Source organism: Carettochelys insculpta, chromosome 16 (genome assembly GCF_033958435.1).
Source record: "Carettochelys insculpta isolate YL-2023 chromosome 16, ASM3395843v1, whole genome shotgun sequence".
NCBI lineage: Eukaryota > Metazoa > Chordata > Testudines > Carettochelyidae > Carettochelys > Carettochelys insculpta.
Window position 1 is genome coordinate 830763 of NC_134152.1, and position 22306 is coordinate 853068.

General features: G+C 49.3%; 2 protein-coding genes across 11 annotated transcripts in view; one reads left to right on the forward strand and one right to left on the reverse strand.

The window, feature by feature from the left end:
• The window catches only part of CRAMP1 (cramped chromatin regulator 1), a 107044-nt gene extending 97992 nt beyond the window's left edge, over positions 1-9052 (reverse strand). For 4 of the 6 annotated variants that reach the window (XR_012647724.1, XM_075010723.1, XM_075010721.1 and 1 more), the window contains exons 1-2: positions 6607-6681; positions 5766-6115 (exon numbers count right to left, since the gene is read on the reverse strand). Coding sequence is in view for 5 of the 6 variants with exons in the window: in XM_075010723.1 (XP_074866824.1) it covers positions 5766-6115; positions 6607-6650 (394 nt within the window). In the remaining variant the exon portion in view is untranslated. Of the gene's footprint in view, positions 1-5765; positions 6116-6568; positions 6702-8620 lie in introns of those variants that run through there. The other 2 variants (XM_075010722.1, XM_075010720.1) reach the window with 2 other exon arrangements.
• A 12529-nt stretch (positions 9053-21581) lies between these two features.
• The window catches only part of IFT140 (intraflagellar transport 140), a 193459-nt gene continuing 192734 nt past the window's right edge, over positions 21582-22306 (forward strand). For all 5 annotated transcript variants that reach the window (XM_075011173.1, XM_075011176.1, XM_075011177.1 and 2 more), the window contains exon 1: positions 21582-21714. The gene's annotated coding sequence lies outside the window, so the exon portion shown is untranslated. The remainder of the gene's footprint in view (positions 21715-22306) is intronic.

A 22306-nucleotide genomic window follows, 5' to 3' on the forward strand; every position in this document is an offset into this window, starting at 1 on the left:
TGGAAAACGATATTTATGACAAAATTTAACATAGAATTTAGCTAAGTTGTACATACACAAATGTATGATTAATGGACACATTTTGTGTTAATCAGCCTGCAACATAATTTATTTTAAAAATTATTAAACAACATTCCCTACTCATTTGTTATAATTTAGGATATTCTTTAGTCACAGAATCTGTGACTCTACAACTTCAGCTTCAGGGGTGAGTGGTGAGGATGAAGTTGGGGCAGTACATTCCTCCTTCCACTGCAGCAGCAGATGAGGCTGTGCACCCCTGTAATTTAGGCCGTAACTGTGCACTCAACCCATACCCTCCTGGCTGAGATCGAGGCTGTGTGCCCACCATCCTCTGATGGCCTTGGCCATGGCTGTGCTCCCACCCACTGAGGCTACGGCAGGGACTGGAAACAGGGCTGCATGTTGGTCTGGGGCACCAACTCCTGTCCCTCCACAGTGTGGCACCGGCTCTCAGTCCCCAACCACTGGGTTCCAATTTTCATTCCTTTCCCCTTTGGGATCTCTCTTCCCCTGTTGTATTTAGTAGAAGACATGGACAAGTCATGACTCCTGTAAAGTTTTAATTATTGTTCATGACCTGGCTGTGACTTACTACAAAATCTGTCAAAATCTTAACTTTAGTTACAGTATTTAACACACAAGAGTTACACCCATAAGTGAAAAGTAGAGCTCCCACAAGCACACCCTCTAAGCCACATGGCAGCCACACCCTTTACTGGCATGTACGAAGTGCAACTCAGCACTTTGATACTACTGTTTAGAGGTAATGGGAGAGATACTGCAGAGCTTTCCTGTTTCCTAGTCATGTTCAGAACAAGGTAGAGGGCAAAATGATGACTGTTGCTCTCATTCCTTACATGTTCAAAGAATGGCAAGGAAGGAAAATGAACCAAGAGCATGAAGGGATACCCTGAATTAGACAGCAGAAAGGATTGAGACCATTCTAATAGGTTTTAAACAAAACAAAAAAAAGCAGTCCTGTAGCACTTTAAAGACTAATAAAATGATATATTAGATGATGAGCTTTCGTGGGATAGACCCATTTCTTAAGATCTGAAAATTCTGTTTTGAACAGTAATTCACTCTCCATAAAATCACAGGAAACACTGGTTCACATCAAAACAACATTCAATTCCCTTAGACACAGACTATTTTTGAAAGCCAAGATAAAACCAATTTTCAAAACTTAAAGATAAAAATATAAAATATCTTAAAAAGATTTGAGATTTGCATGAGCATAGTTCACAGTTACCAGGGCCTTAATACACATTCCATAACACGCACAACTCATGAAGACTGAGGGTCAGTTTGAGGTTCCTCTTTCTAGTGAAATTTACTTGGCCAGCTACGAAAGAGTAGAGATGCAGAGATATGGGTAAAGTGCAAGAATGGAAACACGTTAACCTTGCCATAAAATATAGCTCCAATATTTAACAAAGACTACACTATATTTCATATTCACTTTTGCCAACATATTCACAAGGAGATTTTTATTTATCTGATACACACAACGGGTGCGTCTACACTAGCCGGCTACTTTGGAGCAGCCAGCACAACGTCGAAATAGCACGCATCGCATCTACACGTGCCGCGTGCTATTTCGATGTTGAGATAGACGTTAGGCGGCGAGATTCGAAATCGCTATTCCCATCTGAAGATGGGAATAGCACCCTTCTTCAATGTTCAACGTCAAAGTAGGGCATGTGTAGATGATCTGTGTCCCGCCACTTCAAAATAGCGGGGTCCTCCATGGCAGCCATCAACTGAGGGGTTGAGAGATGCTCCGTCCAGCCCCTGCGGGGCTCTATGGTCACCGCGTGCAGCAGCCCTTAGCCCAGGGCTTCTGGCTGCTGCTGCTGCTGCAGCTGGGGGTCCATGCTGCGTGCACAGGGTCTGCAACCAGTTGTCGGCTCTGTGGATCTTGTGCTGTGCAGGCCAAGTGTGTCTGGGAGGGGCCCTTTAAGGGAACGGCTTGGAGCTTTGCTGGCCCCTTATTTCAATGGGGAGCACTTGTGTGTGTGTGGACGCTCTGCATTTCCTTCCGGTGCAGCTCCTTTCAATGTTCTCCGTCGCTACTTCGACGTTGAGCGTTGATGGCACCAGCCCTGGAGGACGTGTAGACGATACGTGTCGAAATAGCCTACGTCGATGTCCTTACATCGAAATAGGCTACTTCAACGTAGTTTGCTAGTGTAGACATAGCCAACATATTTGATAAATTGCTCCATAAGGGAATAAGTGGACAAGAAGGTGAAAAATGGTACTAATGTGTCATTTCACGATGCAGCTTATGCCACCTTTTGCTCTAAGCCCATTTACACACTATTGCAGAAGATTGATCCACTTAGGGTCGATCTTCCATGGTTTTGTTTCTTGCATGAGCAAAACTGCGCCTTCTGGGGTCAACATTGATCCCAGAACACCTCACGAGCAGCAACGATTAAGGTAAGTTGAGGGGAGAATTGCTCCTGTTGACCTTCTTCCATGAGGAAAGCCCTAGTAGTTGATCACCAAAAAGTCAAATTTTAGCTATGCTATTGATGTAGCTTAAATTGCGTATCAGCGGTCAACTGCCACATGTAGCATAGACATGGCCTTAATTGAAAAAGGCAAGAACCCAGTGTGCAAATGGAGAAAGAGCTGCAATCTAGGAATCCAACTGGAAATATGTTCCTACTTATTTTATAGTTAAAAAAAAATCCATAAGATTTACCCTCTACTAAACAGAACCTAAGAAAGAGCCTGAAAGCCTAAACTCCACTGATTCCTCTTCAGACTACAGTCCAACTATTTTCTCCATTGCTTTCAAACGCAAGTTCTCATATAATTTGTTTACTTATATGATATGCACAAACAGCACAAATTGCTACAAATAAAGCTGATTTTTAAAGGGAAGACACAAAAGCACATTACTTATGGGTAACTCATAATAAACAAACAAAGAAGTCCAACCAACACACTGTCACGAACTAATGATTAAAATAAATTAAGTACCATGTTTAATAACTGCACCATAACTAATTTCCCTCCTGATACCCTCTCCACACATTCCCAAGTGAGATTTCTATGGATTCTGAAAAGAATTCTCCTTTAAGAGTAGTCTGAAAGGTAATGATGGCATTATTGGAAGATCATAACACAAGGTGGATGTCTGATATGGTCCAGCCTAAATGTAGCGGCAGAAGGGCCAGCGCTAACATGGCACTTGCAGCTCTCATCTGGCAGCAACATTCCAACAGAAAGGCTTGAGTTCTCACAATAGATCTGAATGTTTGAGAAAGCCCACATGAGTACTGTGGCAAAGCACAAGCTGATGACTAACCAGCTTAGATGCACAATTTTTGAGGGATGGGGTGGGAGGAAGATTTCAGTATGGGATGGGAGGTGAGATAAAGAAAACTGGATTAAAAATCGCTGCTCTAAAATCTGCTTCCCTTCCATTTGTTTCTTGAAGGGAGCTCACATTGGGTATGTCTATATAGCAAAGTTATTTCGAAATAGCAGCTGCTATTTCGAAATAACTATGCAAGCATCTACACAACGCAAATGCTGTTTCAAAATACTGCATGCATTATTTCAAAATGGGTACACTTCATTGTATGAGGAGTAGCACCTGTTTCGAAATAGAGGCTGTGTAGACAGGGAATGGAGCCTATATCTAAATAAGCCACAGTGCGTCCAATGGCTCTGTTTCGAAATAGGCTATCTTGTTTGTAGATGTTCTATTTTGAAATAGCTGAGTGCAATTTCGAAATGCGTTTTGTGTGCAGCTGTGCTATTTCGGAATAAGCTATTCTGGAATATGTCTTCCAGAATAGCTTATTCAGGGATAACACTGATGTGTCGATATAGACATTGTACAGTACTTCCATTAGTATGTACACCACTTTAAATTCTGTTCATAAGACAAGCCATTATCACCAAGACAATTTAGATAAATCAGTAAAATGTTTCAGAACTTATATATTTGGATGCAAAAAATTCGAATTTGAAAGCATCCCATACTCCACAGCTCTATTCTCTAACATTCTGACAGATAAAACATCAGCCATATCTAAGGAACAACCTCCAATGCCTTTACAGCAAAACTAGGCAAGTGGAGTTTCTAGGTACTCAATTTGAAATTATTTATTTAGTGACCTCTGTGATTTAATAAAATTCTGCAAAACATAGACAAAATATAGCCAGGTAAAATGATCTATTTCTCTAATTACCGAAAAAGATCCCAGTCAGATTGTACTGTACATATACCTTTCTTTTGTTAATATCAGTGTGTGAATCTTAAAATAAATTAAGAATACTTGCCGATTTAGTGAAAGGATATTTCAAGTCATTCCACTGTTTTGGAAATATGTGTGTGTATATCATATATAGAAATACACACACATGCCATGCTGATTATGAAAGTTATAGATCCCAGAGACATAACACAGTAATGCCACTCACAATCCTTACAATAATTAACTGCATCTCATGTCTTGTTCTGTTTATTTTGTTGGTTGACATGCAATGTGTATAGAAATACCTGGACCATTCAGTACTAGTTACTACATCCCACACTGAACATTTTGCTGAGGCTTTAAGATTAAGTAGAATTTACTAACTTACCAAAAAGGTACTTTTGCAGAATTTACAAAATATTTGCCATACAATATATTTAAGTCTTTTTTAACTACATGTTAAGGGACATCTTACTTTGCAAAGTTATATTTATTTTTAGCACAAAGTTAGTATTTCTTCTCAACATTTTTACTTATTGTGTACTATGTGAAGATTCAGTATTTTGGGAAAGAAGAGGTAAGTTGACCTCTGAAACATATTTAAGAAGTGCTGAGGTATTTTTACAGAGAGATGAGGTAAATATTTCTTACTCAAACAAAATGTTAAGAACTGCAAGCACTACTTTTTCTCAAAAATAATGAAAAAAATGCTTGAGTATTGCTGCCTAAAGTAAGTAGAATTATATCCAAGTAACACTAAACCACAGAACCAGTTGTCCACCAGAAAGCAGTTTGCACATAATACTACCAAGTCTCTCAAATATCCTTTCCCCTGTTCCATTTATCTAAAGAAGCAACAGCTCTCATTAAGTCATCCATAGACCTTAAACAACAAATTGCAGAGGCTACCGCGTAAGTGCCCTGGACATTTCTGAACTGGTAACACATTAGCAGAGGATGCTGTACAGAACCTAAGGCAACATGGTTAGAAATGTTTACGTTATGTACATTTCAGTCATGTTTTCAAAACCAGAGTTCTTCATTGCAATAATCTCACAAATTATTGTGTGAGGGGACAGATAGCAGCCACCCTTTCAGATATAATCAGGCTAACACCTAAAATTCTGTCATAGCCCAATGCTAGTAATTCTGTGTCTAATCGCCTGATTTGTCATCTTCCAACATCCCAATTTACTACCCAAAATAAAAGAATTTTCGGAGGATTTACATGGAATAAATGCAGGAATTAAATATTCTTGTTGATATTAAATGGAAGGAGCAACATATCCATCCACACATCAGGAGTGTCCATTTTTGTAAGTGTAAATATGAGAGTGGGCAGCACTCAAGCTGAAGCCTTGGGACACAAAGAGAAATTCAGCTACTACAAGAAACAAAACAACGCACATCAGAGAAGATGGCATCTGTAGGACAAAACTGTCAAGCTCTAAAAATGTAGGTGACCCCCCCTTCCTCCAGCCCTGCCCTTGTGTGTGTTTGAGGGGTGACAGTATACAGTACCTTTTCCTTTTGCAGTAGTGCTGCTGCTATTGCCAGCTGAGCAGGATGCCTGAGAATCCTTCCTTAACCTCTTGCTCTGAGGTCTCACACTGGACCTCAGAAAATGATGCTGGTCCTGGCTGTGGGAGGGCTGGAGAGAGGATGGGGCTTGGAGCAAACTGGGGCTGGATGAGGGGTTATTAGTGTTGTTGTTAATAATCTTCTCTTCTTTCTTTGTGCTGCTCCTGCCTGGAGCTGCCTCTCCTCCTCTTCCTGCCCCTTCTTCTTCCAGGGACTCTTCATCTCCTGCTCGCTTGCCTAGCTTTTTCACCCCTTCCTCCCCGCTGCTGTCTCCCAGCTTCACTGTCATCCTGTTGGGAAGGAGAGAAAGAAAAGAGGGGGGCACAAAGTCAAGCCACAGACCCCACTAGAGAGGGAAGAAAATCCCTGGGCTGAGAGGGGAGAAGTTTAGCTGCAGAAATTCCTCTCAACATGGCCGCCGTTGTTTGTTACTAAATCCCCTTTCGTTTGCTGTCCCGACCCAACAACCTGTGTCGAGAGGTGGGAAGGGGAAAGCCCCATAGGAAAACCCCCAAACCACCCCAAAAGGGAGCCAGGTCTCCCTAGCAGACCCTTGGCACCTTCCTGGAAGGATTAGGAGTGCTCTTGGCAAGGAAATCGCCAAGCCAAACTCAGGCGTTTGGAAGCGCTCGACAGGCACAGACACACAGAGAGAAAACCAGCCACCAAACCCCAGCGGAACAGGGGGAGCGCAGAGCAGGGACGGGGCCCCTAAAAGTAAATCGCCCCCACCCCCATCCTACCGTTCCTCTGGCCCTGGGGGGCTCTTCTTTCTCCTCACCATGGAGCCGAGGTGATCCGACCTACTGAGGGGGGGAAATTCATATTCCTAGATGCAGCAGCAGCTTCTCCTCCTCGCTCGCTCGCTCGCTCGCGCTCTCTCTCCCTCTCTGGGGCTGGGACTGGCCAAGGCTACAAAGATTTCCACCTCCCCCCACCCACCTCCAAATTACTAGGCACCTTTCTGCTTTATCCTAAGTGGAACTTTTTTCCCCGGCAAGGTGGCAGATCGTCAAGTACACAATGAGCTCAAAAGCTTTCGTGCCTTTGCAAAGGAGCATCGCTTTGAGGGCTGATCTCCTGTCAACGTTTGCATTTTTAAAAGGCACACCAGGAAAGGATTTGGCTTTCCAAAGCCATGAACTTTGTTTACTACGTCATCAGCTTCCAGCATGTTTATGTTCATTGTAAGACCCCACCCCAATTAAAAAACACAAAAAGCTCAAATCCAAACATATGATTTTTGATGCTAAAAAAAAGCATGCAGCTCGAAGAGAATCTGCAACTTCTCTGCCAAGTAAAAAGTTTAAGTACATTATGTCTCACAAGTCCACTAAACTGGGCTCTGCGGGCACCGAAATGCATAATAAATAATCAGTAATTGCAAATTTGACATTTGGACCCAGTGTAGCTGTTAGCCTGATCACTTGCTTTGCGTTTCTCTCTGCTTCACAAATCTCCTCAATTATTTTAAATTCAGTGGAAAATATCACGTTACACACAAAAGGACAGTAATATTAATCACTGGGACTCTTAGTAGGCGATTTTTTTCTACAGAAAGGAAAATATTACAGACACTATATCTAAAAGCAAGACTACACGTTTGAAGAAGGACGCCATACTAAAATAAAATAGAGCAAGCTAGCAACATCAATGTACTCCAAAAATCAAGATCTACAGTTAAGCTTCAATTAAGAAGAAAAACCAACCGTCATCAATTAATACAACTCCTAGGAACAGGACTAAGTCTTTTAACGTACACTGAACTGAATACAGATAATGCAGTCAGGAACATGATGCATTTTAAAAAGCGTCTGTTCACTTCACAACCCGTTTATAAACAGCGATTTTGTTTTAAAAGGGTGAAACTAAAACTAAATGTATTGTCTCTCTCTACTTTCAATTAAGCATTTGTATTTACTACTGTAGAACTACTTTGGGAAATGTCCTTTGTCAACAGGGTACACAAGTGGTCTGAACTACACAGCTAGGCAGTTAACCCCTTAATACACAACAAAATAGAATAGTTACCTTACAAAGCACCCCAACTATAGACCACACAGCGATTCAGTTTGTTCTCAAAAACTTTACCCACTAACAGGAAGAGAGAGATATGGTATTTAAGGGGAATATCAAACCCTTTGGTTGAAAGAGGGTGGATACAAGTCAACCGTTTGTTTCCAGACCACAAATAAACAGGTCATCTCCTCCTACAGCCACAGCAACCGGGAAGAAAACGTACCTTCCCCAATAGAACAGTGTCTGCATAATGAAAGGCACTGTAACGCCTACCTATTTAACAGGAAAGGCAAATGTCTGTGCAACCCTACCTTCCAACAATTTATGCTATCAAGTGTTCTGACTAAAACTTCTTATGCTTCCCACAACTGCAACTATCCTCCTAACTCCCCCCTCCCCCCCACGACCCAACAACTGTTGTCGGGTCACTCTTCTCCGAATTACACGTTTTTCCCTTTCTTCTACAACGCAGATCCTGACACTTTCATGTTCTCCATTCCTCTAGAGAAACCCACGCTCTTCACTATGGACACATCTCTTCTTCCCAAGTCTGAAAAAGGAGCTGATCTGTAGTTCTCCTTTCCTCCTTTAGAACCAAAATCTAATAAGAGGGAAATCAGCGACAGATTTTTCAGGTCCCACAGGGCAAAATGCCGCTCCATACACACACAATACAAAGGTGCAAAGTTCTGTATCGCGAAATTCTCTTTTTCCTACGGCAGACACCTCCCCCACCCCAGCTCGCTCGGGAAGCCCATTTCTTCACGAAGCGTTACCTGATGCATCAATACCCTGCTACGGCCTTTGCTGCACAGGTTTTCCGGTTGATCTTCTGGCTTCAAGAGCCCCAGGTCCTCGCACTTGCTCCCCAAATCCACCAGCGCGAGCAGCTGTCTCCAACCCTCAAAAACCTTCGGCTCCAGCTGTCCCCCCAGTACCCCGCAGTTCTTTCTGTAGCAGCCCGTGCTGGGCCGGAGGGGGCGAAGCCTGCTCCCCAAGCTCCCCTAGTCACGGCCTTTGCCCTCGCCCGGCGCAGCGGGCCGTTCTCCGTAGGCCCTTCGGCCGCAACAGGGGAGACGGCGACCCCCTCCTCTCAGCCCTGGAGCTCGACCCTGAAGCGCGCCGCGCACAGGAGCCCTGGCAGCGGGCCGCAGTTCCGTTTCCTCGTAGTCCCGAGGCCGGCAGCAGCAGGGGAGAGCGGCGGACAGGCGCGGGCCCAGCTGAGCGCGCGTAGACACGCCCCCGCCCCCATGCCCCAAACAAACCTCCCCATTGGCCCGCGGCGAACGGGTGCAAAGAGAGAGGAGGGGCCGCGGCTGCATCGCTAGCCAACCAGAGAGCGGCGCGCGGACGGTGACGCAACCCCAACGCACAGGACAATAAAGGATCTGGCTTGAGTGACTGGAGCTTAAGGTAGGGTGGAGCGGGGCCCAAACCGAGAGGCGTTGATTGGCCGAGAGCGGGCCAATGGAGATATTCGAAGGCGGGGCCCGAGTGTGGCTTTCCCTACTGAAGCGGCCGGAAGGGATGTGGCTTGCGAGATTGGCGCTTCCCAGCATGCACTGTTGCGGCGTAGCTGGGCGTTTAGGGCTGTGGGCAGCACGTCTGGCAAAGGCTCGGGCGAAGTTGTCATGTGACAACGGTAGCCAATCCTGGTGAGAGGAGCCGCGGGCTCAGGCGTGCGGAGAGGGCGGCAGGCGGAGGAGGCTGTGCGTGGCTGTGTTGTGCCACCTTCTTCCGCGGCTTAGTTAGGCAGTAGCTGCCAAGCGACCGGAGCGCGGAGCCTCCTCTCAAGTGCCCCTTGGTACAAACCCCGGCGTAACGGGGCCACGTGCCGCTAAACCGAAAAGATTTTCCAGAGCTGAAGAAGTGGGTCTGTCCCTGGAAAGCTCATCGCCACCCTAGTTTCTCATCAAATCAAAAAGCAGTCAAGTAGCACTTTCAAGACTAGCAAAATAATTTATTAGGTGACGAGCTTTCATGGGACAGACCCACTTCTTAGCCATGTCTACACTAGCCGGCTATTTCGAAGTAGCGGCGCCAACTTTGAAATAGTGCCTGCCGCGTCTACACGTGCCAAGCGCTATTTCGAAGTTGAAATCGACGTAAGGCAGGGAGACATCGAAGTTGCTGTCCTCATCAGGAGACGGGACTAGCGCCCTACTTCAACGTTGAACGTAGAAGTAGGGTACGTGTAGACAATCCGCATCCTGCAACATCGAAATAGTGGGGTCCTCCGTGGCGGCCATCAGCTGAGGGGTTGAGAGACATTCTCTCCAGCCCGAGCTCTGTGGTTGCCGTATGCAGCAGCCCCTTAAAGCTCCCTGCCCCTTCAGTTCCTGTGCAGGAAGCTGAGAGCGCGTGCAAGCAGCAGCACAGCCGCATGCACAGCCTGCACGTCCTCAGCAGCGCCAACCCATCACCCTGCACCCCATGGCATCCAGCCAGCCCCCCCAAGTGCCCACAGGGCAACCCCCCGCAAGAGGACCCAGGGCTCCCATCTTGCCAGCCAGCAGGGGAAGAGGCAGTGGGGCACCTCCTGGACGGAGGCCGAGATCCAAGACCTGATGGGGCTCTGGGACGAGGAGGAGGTGCTCCAGGTAATGGGGAGCAAGAAGCAGAATGTGGGTGCATTCGCTCAGCTGGCCGAGGGCCTGGCTGCCCGGGGTCACCCTGCCCGCACTCCTGGGCACGTCAGGAGTAAGGTGAAGCTGCGGCAGGGTTACGCCCAGGCCCGGGACATGGCCAGCTGATCTGGGGCCGCCCCCGCTGCTTGCCCCTTTTACAGGGAGCTCAGGGTCATCTGGTACACCTCCTCCCCCCAGCCACCCTTGACACCTTGGGCGACGAGCCCCAGCAGGCCCCGGAGACGGAGTCCGCCCTGGAGGCAAGCCCTACAGCCCAGGGGTCCCCCCAGGAGCCCACCCCTGGGACACCAGAGGAGGAGGAGGAGGCCTCCAGCGACGGGGGCCTGCTGATGGACTTCCCCTCCCGCAGCTCCAGCAGGGCGTCCGCCCAATGGGTGTCCCCTGACCGTGGGAGCGGACCATCAGGTATGTACCTCCCAGTGCACACCCCTGGGGTTAAGGGGCGGGGACAAGAGACATGACCAGGGCCCTCCACACACCCAGATGACCATGGCCCTGAGGACAGCAGTGGCATGTCCCTCAGAAGAGTCCATGAGCCCCTGCCCCCCAGCAGGACAGCGCCATGCCCCATCCCTGGGGATGGGGGGAGCGGAACCTAGGGTCCCCCGGGGGGTGGGGTTGGACAACCATCATCAGCATCAGCATCTCCGGGGGACAGGGATGGGGAACCAGCAGCAGAGGGGTGGGGGGACAAGGGCCACGGGTCAGGGCCCAGACTAACGTCTGTCTCCACTCTTCTTCCCCCCTCTCTTCCGCAGCTGCACCATCGGAGGGCCCGGAGAGCACATACGCGGTGTCAGTGGTCCTGGACAGCCCACCGGGGCCATCCCACCAGGCCAGCCCCTCGGCGGAGCACGCACCAGCCCCAGGACGAGCCCGACAGCGGCGAAGCCATCCGCGGGTGTCCACAGACCCCCAGCTGCTCACCACCCTCCAGTGTCAGCTGGAGGTGTCCGAGCGGCACCTGCAGGTGGAGGAGCGGTGGCTCCATCTCCAGGAGCGAGCGCTGGCCTGGCGCCAGGAGGCTTGGGGGGCCTTCATGCACACCTTCCAGGACATCGTGCGGCACTTGGCCCCCGCTGCCGCTCCGCCCGCCGCTCCACCCGCCGCTCCGCCTGCCGTCCCTCCACCGTCAGCCGGTCTGGGGCCTGCCACCGAGGGGGACCGTGGGCCTCCAGACTCCGCCCAGCCCTATCTGCTGGCTCTCCCGGCCCCCACCCAGCCTCGACAGGGCCTCTGGCCAAGATGTGGGTCGCACCCCCCCAACACCAGGCACAGGACAATAGGGGGTGCGTGGCCGAGGATGTTGCCCCCCAAGGCCCCCTCCAGCCCCCTCCTTTGGACATATTCCCCCCATCTTTGTAAGTAGCTTTTGTTCTACCCCTGTTTTGTACCTGCCCCCCCATGTACATAGTTCCCCCTTTCTTCTGTTAATAATTAATACAGGTTGCACGGTTTTGTTTAAAAAAAATTCCATTTATTGCACAGAAGTGTGGCGGGGGGTTGTGCTCTCGGGTTCTCTGTGGTGTGGGCGTGGGGGCAGGGAGTGTTGTGGGGATTGGGGGGGTGCAGTGGGTGGTTCACCCGCAGCTGGCCCTGCCAGCGTTCACCCCGCAGCCTGGTCAAAATGGGCCCGCAGGGCCTCCCGGACCTGGATCCCCTCAGGGTCAACCTGGCGACTGGGGGCAGCGGGTGGCTGGACGTCGGCCCTGCCAGCCTCCACAGCCCAGCCCTGGAAGAAAGCCTCTCCCTTGCTCTCCACCAGGTTGTGGAGTGCACTGCATGCGCCCACAACCTGGGGGGTGTTGGTGAGGCCTGCATCCAGGTGGGTGAGGAGACACCACCAGCGCCCTTTGAGGCGGCCGAAAGTGCGCTCGACCACCTGGAGCGCATGGTTCGAGCGCGTGTTGAACCGCTCCTGGCTGGCTGTGACATGGCCCGTGTAGGGGTGCATGAGCCGGGGCCGGAGGGGGTATGCCGCGTCTGCGACAAGGCAGAGGGGCATGGTGGTGTCCCCCACAGGGATCTCCCACTGGGGGATGTAGGTCCCTGCCCCAGCTGGCGGCACAGGCCCGAATTTCTGAACACCCGGGCGTCATGGGTGCTGCCAGGCCAGCCAACATAAATGTCCAAGAGGCGGCCCCGGCTGTCCACCAAGGCCTGGAGGACCACGGAATGGTATCCCTCCTATTGAGGAAGCGTCCTCCACTGTGCTTCGGGGCACGGATGGGGATATGGGTCCCATCCAGAGCCCCAAAGCAATTTGGGAAGCCCAGGCTGGCAAACCCCGCAATGGCAGCATCCAGGTCCCCAAGCTGCATGAGCCTGTGGAGGAGCAGGGCATTGATTGCGCGGATGACCTGCAGGGGAAGGACATGAGAGAGCACCAGTGAGGGGTGTGCAGGGTGTGTCTGGCCCTCTCAACAGGTCTCCCCTCCGGGCTCCCCCTGTCCCCCCCAGGGCTCCCCGCCGGGCTCCCCTCCTCCCCCCAGGACTCCCCCCCTACCCCTGGGTCCTCTTACCTCCATGAGGACAGCCCCGACGGTGGCCTTGCCCATGCCGAACTGCTGCCCTACGGAACAGTAGCTGTCTGGAGTGGCCAGCTTCCAGACAGCGATGCCGACCCGTTTCTCTACAGTGAGGGCACGTTGCATGGGGGTGTCCTGGTGCCATAAGGCAGGGGTGAGCCACTGGCAGAGCTCCAGGAACGTCTGCCGGCTCATTCGGAAGTTCCGCAGCCAGCGGTCGTTGTCCCACTCGCCAAGCACCAGCCGCTCCCACCAGTCCGTGCTCGTGGGGTATCTCCACAGCCGGCAGCGTGTGCGGCGGGTGGCGGGGTGGCTGGGAAGGCAGCAAGGTCTGGGGCTGCTTCCTCATCCCCTGGGGGCAGCTCATCTTCCTCAAATAAAAGGTGGTCAGCTGCCTCCTGCATGGCACTGAGCAGGGCAGCCACTGGTCCTCCAGGGGCGGGTGTGTGGGCCCCTGGCTGCTGCTGCTGCTGCTGCTGCTGCTGCTGCTGCTGGGGGTCCATGGTGCTTCACGGGGTGTGCGTGCTTGTGGCTCTGCAGCCTGCGTGCTGTGCAGGCTGAGTGTGTCTGGGAGGGGCCCTTTAAGGGAGCAGCTTGCTGTTGCCCCGGAAGTGCTAGTCCACCTTGTGACCCTGTCTGCAGCTGTTCCTGGCACCCTTATTTCGATATGGGCCACTTTGGTGCGTAGACGCTCCCCTGCAGCGCCTATTTCGATGTAGTGCTGTCCAACGTCGACGCTGAACATCGACGGCACCAGCCCTGGAGGATGTGTGGATGCTATTAGTCGAAATAGCTTATTTTGATTTCGCTACATCGAAATAAGCTATGTCGATGTAGCATCCCAGTGTAGACGTAGCTCTTCAGACCATAGCCCTGCCAGAACAGCAATCAGTGATCCAATAAGGGGACTTCGAAAGGTGTGGGGTTCTTTCAAAAAGGAGCGATGTATAGCCATGCCGAGCCATGCACTTTTGAAAGTGGCTCTTTCGAAGCTCCGCAGCCAGAGCGTCCTAATTCTAATGAGGTGCTGAATATTCAATTCAGCGCCTCATTAGTAATCTTCGAAATATGGCTGTTTTGAAGATTTGTGCCCGTGTAGACACAGCCCTTGCATCATCACTTGTAGCCCACAGCTTCAACCCCTGCAGCACATCAACAACCCACAACCTATAGGGGAACACACTCCCCCACTCAAATGGGCCCTGCGGGAGACAGGTCAGTCCTCTTTGGCAGACAGCCCCTCTCAACCTTAGGAAAACACCAGCAGCCAAATGCCATATCACAGAAACACTAGGGCTGCAGCTACGCTGCATTCCACTTTTGGAGTTGGAATGCAAATTGTGAGATCAAAAATGCAAATGAAGCATGGTTTTACATATCTTGTGCCTCATTTGCATACTCCTACACATTGTGCTTCTGGCAGAGGCAATTCTGGAAGCAAAAACAGATGTATAGAAGGGGTTGCTTTGAAAACAAACCTCATCTTTGAAAGAACCCTTCTTCCTGAAACAAAATAGGAAGAAGGTTTGTTTGAAAACCGGGTTTTTTCCCCAAAGGAACCCAATTTACGTTCCTGTTTTTGCTTCTGGAAAAGTCTCTTCTGGAAGTGCGATTGTGTGAGAATATGGAAGTGAGGCATGAGATATGTAAATCCACAGTTCATTTGCATTTTTTATGTTGCTTATTTGCATTCCGCTTCCAAAAGTGGAATGCAGTGTGGCCGCAGCCTAACTCAGACATCTGTCCTTGCAAAAAACCCTGTTGCTAACTCTGTTAACATATCTATACAAGCAACAGTATCCATGGACCTAACCACAAAGCCACACCATCGGAGGTTAATATATCAGCACATCCACTAATGTGACATATGCCATTATGTATCAGTAATGCCCCTCTGCCATGTACATTGGACAAACTGGATAGTCTCTGCTCCAAAGAATGAATGGACATAAATCCAACATCAGGAATTGGAATACACATAAACCTACAGGGAAACACTTCAACCTCCCTGGACATTCAATGGTGGATTTAAAAGTAGCCATTTGTCAACAAAATAATTTTACTACAAGATTACAGAGGGGGACATCTGAAGTGGAATTCATTTGCAAATTTTACACATCTAAATTAGGCCTTAACAGAGTTCTCAACTAATGCATAACAAGGGCAATTTCCCCAATTTTGATATTCTCAGGAATGGGACTCAAACTACTTAACATAATTTGCCTCATCTACTGGACCCACTAGTGACAGGTAACTCCCCTTTTCCCTTCCTTCATTACTCCCTCCCTCCCCAGCTATATAAACCCTGTTTCTAATTGTCTACGCCAATCTGAAGAAGTGGGTCTTTCCCATGACAGCTCATAACTTAATAAATGCGTTAGTCTTTAAGGTGCTAACGAACTGCATGTTATCCGCTCTTAAAAGTCATCAATGGTGGAAATTCTACAACCTCTCTATGCACTTCATTTCAGTGCTTAACCACCCTGACAGGAAGTTTTTCCTGATGTCCAACTTGAACTTCTATTACTGCAATTTGAGCCTATTGCCTTTGAGTTTTCAAGCACCTAGGTAACCTCTGGAATTACAGTTAGAGACCCCGCACCCCAGGGTAGAAAAATGCTGAAATAGTACCCCTAGTGTTATGTACCACATAAGGGGTACATTAGAGCATTATTCGTGTGCAGCTCTTAAAAAATGTGTGTGAGTGTTAGCTCCAATTTCAGATGAAGAAATTTAGATTTGTTCTAAAATTAAATAATAGTGTTTTACATACACTTTCGCAAAAGTCCTGACAAATATCGTATCTGATTGTCAATAGCTATAACCTGACATGTCGATCAAAAAGGGATTTATCTACCAACCTTGAAAATTTGGGTTGTTAAGCCTAGACTATGTAAATAAGGCTTTGTCTACACTGCACACCTTCTAACAATATGGCTGGGAAGTGTAGTTGCAGTTTGTTGTCATTTTTGCTGACAAAATATTTCCACCCCCAACAAGCACCATTTGTGTTGTCAACAGAAGAGTACTACTGCCAACAACACACTGTTCACACTGACACTTGCTGCAGTAAAAATTTCATTTTTGGGTGTTGAGTGAGGTTTGGTGCCTCTAAACAACAAGGCCATGTCTACGCTAGCCCAAATCTTTGAAATGACCATGCAAATGGCCATTTCAAAGGTTATTAATGAGGCGCTGAAATACATGTTCAGTGCCTCATTAGCATGCCGGCAGCTGCAGCACTTCGAAATTACTGTGGCTCACTGCTGCATGGCTCATCCAGACAGGGCTCCTTTTCGAAAGGACCCCGCCTACTTCAAAATCCCCTGATAGGAATAAGGGGATTTCGAAGTCGGCAGGGTTCTTTTGAAAAGGAGCCCCATCTGGACGAGCTGTGCAGCAGTGAGCCACAGCAATTTTGAAGTGCCACGGCTGCTGGCATGCTAATGAGGTGCTGAATATGTATTTCAGCACCTCATTAGTAATCTTTGAATGGCCATTTGCATGGCCATTTCAAAGATTTGGGTTAGTGTAGACGTAGCCCAAAAGTTTTGTCGCTCAATTGCCAGTGTAGACATGACCTAAATTATTAAACTCTGTGGATGAATCAATCATAGTGTGCTTTACTGCATAGTTTAAGTTTTACAACAAATTAAAATATTTAAGTCTTTACTTTTACCCTGCATAAAGTGTATTCCATTCTGGTTATTAGCATGGCTTGACTCTGGCCGGGTAGGTCACACCAGACAATATTGAAACTTAGTTTGTCTGCAACCAAATTTATGAACTGTCATAGGAAATTATGCTTTCTACATTTGTTATTTGTATAGTGCCATAAACTTACATGATGCTTTACAAACCTAGATGAAGACACATTCATGTCCAGAAGGAGCTTAAGTCTATGGCTCTGATTCTGCACGTAAGTTTGTACACTTGAGTAGTCTCACAGAGTCCAGTGGGACTAGTAACGTGTGAAGTTATTCTTGTATGAAATGTTTGCAGAAGTGGAGCCTAATAAAAAAGACACTGGGCAACAGCTGAGCTAAGGCAGAGTTGTGTGGGTTTTCAAGATGTTTGAACCTTTTTTTGCATTCTTATTTATAGCAAAGGAGGTCCAGGAGGATATGCTTGAGTTAAGACCAGCCCAAAATAAAATGCAATTCAACTTTAATGTTATATTAACATAGTTTCATTGTTATGGCAGCACTGTAATTTTGGGTTGTTTCTTATCCTGTGTATGTTATGGTACACGTTAAACAGAAAAATATGTTAAATTGCACATTTAACAAGAACAAGAAGTCCTGTAGCACCTTATAGACTAACAGATATTTTGGAGCATAAGCTTTTGTGGGAAAAGAAGCGTTTTTTTGCCCATAAAAGCTTATGCTCCAAAATATCTGTTAGTCTATAAAGTGCCACAGGACTTCTTGTTGTTTTTAAAGATACAGACTAACTACCCCTGTGATATTTAACAAGTAAAACATTAAAGAATACCTTTGCTGAATTGCATATGCATAACATTACTGTAGGAGCTTAAACCCTTATCCTAATTCTAATTAACCATGCAACCTTAATATTATGTCAGATAGTGTAAATATGTTATAATATTTGGCCAACAAAATCTCCTTGTAAGCTCTTTCTTAGCTATAAAATGGAGCCACAAGCATGGTAAACATGTTTCTATATTTTTCCCTTTTAGTTGCCTTATGTATGATGCCATGAAATTGCCTCTAAAATATTTCCAGTTGTTTAATGTGATGTTCTTGTAGACACAGACTAACACGGACCCCTCTGATACCAGATTCCCATTATTATTAATCCTTACAATGTATTATGTAGAAAGCACCTGGTCATATAGACTTAACCTGTGCTTTGATGCTCAGGGTCATGCTTTCAGAACAAGATGAAGCATAGTGGGTTTTGCTTCAACAGCTGACCTGTGTGACTTCAAGAAACCCTCAGTCTATGGTTGCCAGGCATTCATTTTTTTAACAGAACACTCAGGATCCCTGGCAGCTCCAGTCAGTGCCACTGACCAGGGCTTTAAAAGTTCATTTGAAGGGCCAGCCAGGGAGTCTTCATAAACTGTCCTTGGCTTGACTGGTGGCTCCCTAGCTCCCTTTGGCCAGGAACTGTGGCCAATGAGAGCTGTGTAAAGCAGGGGTTCCTATGGTCAGGGGCAGCAGAGCCATCTAGCTGCCTCTGAACTTAGGAGCTGGACATGATGATTGCTTCCAGAAGTGTTGCAAAACTAGAGCAGGCAAGAAGCATGCCTTAGCCCTGCTGCACCACTGACTAGGAACCATGTGGGGTAACCACTGCCCAGTTGCAGCCCACACCCCAATCCCTTGTCCCTGGTAAGATCTCCCTTCCAAATTTTATCTCCCTACCCCAGTCCTGGGACCTCACACTCAAACTCACTCCTGGAACCACCCCACTCAACCCTGAGTCCCTGTTGCACAACCCTTTCCCCCACTCTGGAGCCCCCTCCTGCACCATGAGTGCCTAATTTCCAATCTCACCCCAGAATCCAAACCCCCTGCTGGAGCCCTCACCTCAACCCCTTTCACCAGCCCAGTGGACATGGGGTGAGTGAGCAACAGAGGGAAGAATGATGCAGTGAAAGGGAGGTGGGTCCTCAGAGAAGGGGTGGGATGGGGCAGAGCCTTGGTGAGAGTGCAGGACTGCAGTGGGGCAATGGTGTACCTAAAATCAATTTTGCAGCCATCAACATTGGTCCCTGTCCTCACTGCAGAATGTTGACAGGAGCGCTTCTCTCATTGACATTTTTTAATCCTTCTGGCTTGCAAGAAGTTCCGGGGTTGACATTGCAACCCAGACCTTCAATCTTCCACAGCTAGTGTTACCTAGGCTACATCTACACTACCAGATAAACTCAATGTTATGAAATTCGATTTTATAGCTCTGGGTTTTATAAATTCAGTGTTGAGTTTCCTCAATTTCCACAAAGTCGAGTTAGTGCTGCCACAACAGAGTGGCCAAATATCGACTGTTGCAGGAGTGCATTGTGGGAACTTATCCCACAAGTCCCTCAGCCCCGCATTCTGTGCCCTCCCCTCAGGCCCTGCTGTACCCCCACCTCTGGCAGCGCTCACCCTGCTGCCTGGTTCCCAGGTCCCCATAGCAGCAGGGAGCCAGGTGCTGCACTTGTCAATTTCCCAGCTCTGGAGAGTGGCAGGGAAATGGGAGCCAGGTGCAGCAGTGCCATGAGTTTCCCAGCTCCCCACCACTTGCAGGAGCTGGGAAACTGACCAGAGCTGCTGGTTAGTTTCCCTGTTCCTGAGAGTGGAAGAGAGACAGGAGACAAGTGCAGCAGCGCCAGTCAGCCTCTGGAGGCTAATGAATTCTATCTGAAGACATGGCACTTCCATACCAGCCTTCACTCAAACTGTTAAATTCGAACTTGATGCTACACCCACCCTGTTGTAACAATATTATGATGTTGTTATTAGAACTCCCTAAATTGATCTAATCGTATTTACAGTGAACACAGTCACTTGGAACAATGGAGCTAACTGCCTTAAATTCGAATTTATCTTGTAGTGTAGAGCTGTGTCTACACTAGCCTGGTCTTTCAAAAGAGCAGGCCTCACGTCGAAGTAGCGCACAGCACATCTACACATGCCGCACCCTCTTTTGAAGATGAAATCAATGTTAGGCACCACAGGAATCGAAACCACTCTTCCAAACAGAAAATAGGAAGAGGCCACGCCTTCGATGTCTTATTTTGAAAAAGGATGTGTATAGACGCACTTGTGTCCCGCTCTTTCAAAAGAGCAGGGTCTGCCATGGAGGCAATCAGCTGTCAGGCGGAGATGTGCCACCCAGCCCCTGTCGGGCTCTATGGTCTGTGTGTGCAGCAGCTTTTAAACGCACATGGACCAGGAAACCTGGATGCAGAAAGCTGACAGCGTGCAAGCAGCAACTGCTACACTTGCTGCCCCTGTATGCCTCAGTGAGACCCTGCGCAGCCGCCCTGCTTGTGATGGCCAGCACCCAGCTCAGGAGCCCCAGAGCCCCCGCTCAGACCACACCCAGGGCTCCCAAGGGTCCAGCCAGGGCAGGAAGAAGAGCACCCCCTCCTGGAGTGAGGCCGAGTTCCAGGGCATGCTGGGGCTCTGGCACAAGGAGGAGGTGCTCTGGGTGATGAGGAGCAAACGGAAGAATGAGGCTGCCTTCGCCTGGCTGGCCGAGGGCCTGACGACTCAGGGTTACCCTGCCCTCACTCCTGACCAGGTCAGGAGTAAGGTTAAGGAGTTGTGACAGGGTTAAGCCCAGGCTCGGGACTCAGCCGGGTGGTTGGGGGCCACCTCCCCACCTGTCCCTATTACAGGGAGCTCAGGGGCATCCTGGGCCCCTGGAACACCTCCTCCCCACCGTCCGTCCTGGACACGTGGCCGAGGAGCCCCAGCTGGGCAAAGAGCTGGAGCTGGGGCTGTTGGCCAACCCCCCACCACCAGGGCCAGAGTTGGGACCAACATCGGCCAGGGACTGGTCCAGCGAGGATGGGGAGCTAGACATCGACCTCCCCTCCTGCACCTCCAGTTGGCCAGACGGCCAAACCCCAACCTCGGCAGTGGACCCTCAGGTATGTACCCAGGAGGCCATACACCCTGGATCATGGGGTGGGGGCACCATACACGACTATGGGGACCCACATCCGTGCATATTCAGTGCCTCATTAGCATAATGGCACCTGCATGAATTTCGAAGTGTAGACTTCTAATTGCAGATTGACAATGCATGTGGGGGGAGCTTCAAAATAAGCGCCCCACTTCGACATTCCCTTACTTCAATCTAGTTCTGTGGGGCTGTGGCTAACTAGTCTCCACCTTTTGAAAGGGGTATGGTAATGAAGCACTTTGGGAGATGCTAATGAGGCACTATCATGAATATGAAGCACCTCAATAGAATAGTGGCTGCACACGTTTCAAAAGTGCCGCTTTCAAAATGCACGGTGCTTGTGCAGACATGGGCCTTTCAAAAGGGCCCCCCTCAGACTCTGAAAGCTCCTTCTTCCCATTTGATTTTGGGAAGAAGGTGCTTTAAAGTCTGCAGGGTCCTTTCCAAATGCACTGGGCTGCTATTAAGCTAATGAGGTGCTGCATATTCATGGAGCACCTTATTAGTATCTGCCAAAGTGGCTTATTAGCATACCCCTCTCGAAAGGTAAGGGCTAGTGTAGCCATGGCCCCTGGGAGTAAGGGCATGTCGAAGTGGTGGGGCTTACGTCAAAGCTGCCCCATCTACCCCATCAGTCTGCAATTCGGAGTCTGCATTTTGAAATTCACGCGGCAGCCATTATGCTAAGAAGGTGCTGAATATGCACATTAACGCCTCATTACCACAGCCAACAGTAGGTGGCATGTGTACAAGCAGCCGTAGACCGGGGGCTGAATCCCCAGCCTCAGCCACGCCCCTCCTCACCCAGTCACATGGCTCTTCTCCTTTCCCCGCCTCCCAGCTCACCAAATTAAAGGGCCAGCCCCGCAGCGTGACGAGCGCGGTCTTCGGTCGTTTTCGTAGTTGTTCGGCGCTTTCCGCGGTAGGGGCTCCGCCGTTGTCAGGGGTAACGCTAAGCATCTCCATATGCGCTCTGGAATGGAGGCCGTCGCGTAGGCCTCAGAGGGCTTTTGCCTCCACGCACGGGGCTGCCTGGGCTGAAGCTAGCGGGTAAGAGACGTGGGTCTGCGGGGCGCAGACAGCGGGGTCCCTTCCCCTCCCTCTGCGAGGGGCCCGGGCCAGATGCACACCGCTGGGCGTCCGGCCACTCTGGGCGGCGGCGGCGGCGGCTCGGAGTCCGGGCATCGGCCCAGTTTAACCTCTGGGACTTGGAGCGGGGGTGAACCGGCTGTCTTGCGCGCCAGCCCGGTGAGGGGTGACACCTGCCGTCGGCCCAGACCGGCCGCTAGTGTCGCTCCACAGCGCTCGTAGCCCGCTTCCACTGAGCGAATACGTTCCCTTAGCTCGGCCCTGCTCCCGCCGGGAATAAGCCTGGCGGCCAGGCCCTCACCCCAACAGCCTGCGCCTCTCCTCGGGGCGCAAGAAAGGCGCGAAGCTCCAAGCTCTCAGGAGCGGGGAAAGCGCGCTGAAGGAAGCCCTGGGCACTCAGCCGTGCCTGGGGTCCAATCCAAGCTTATGCTTAGTCATGATTGGAAAAAGGGCTTTTGATATTTTGTCCAGTCCTTTGCTTGAAAAGTGACTTTCCGTTTGTTTGCCAGTCCAATTGTTTATTGAAACAATGGCTATTTGTTGCTCTAAGTTT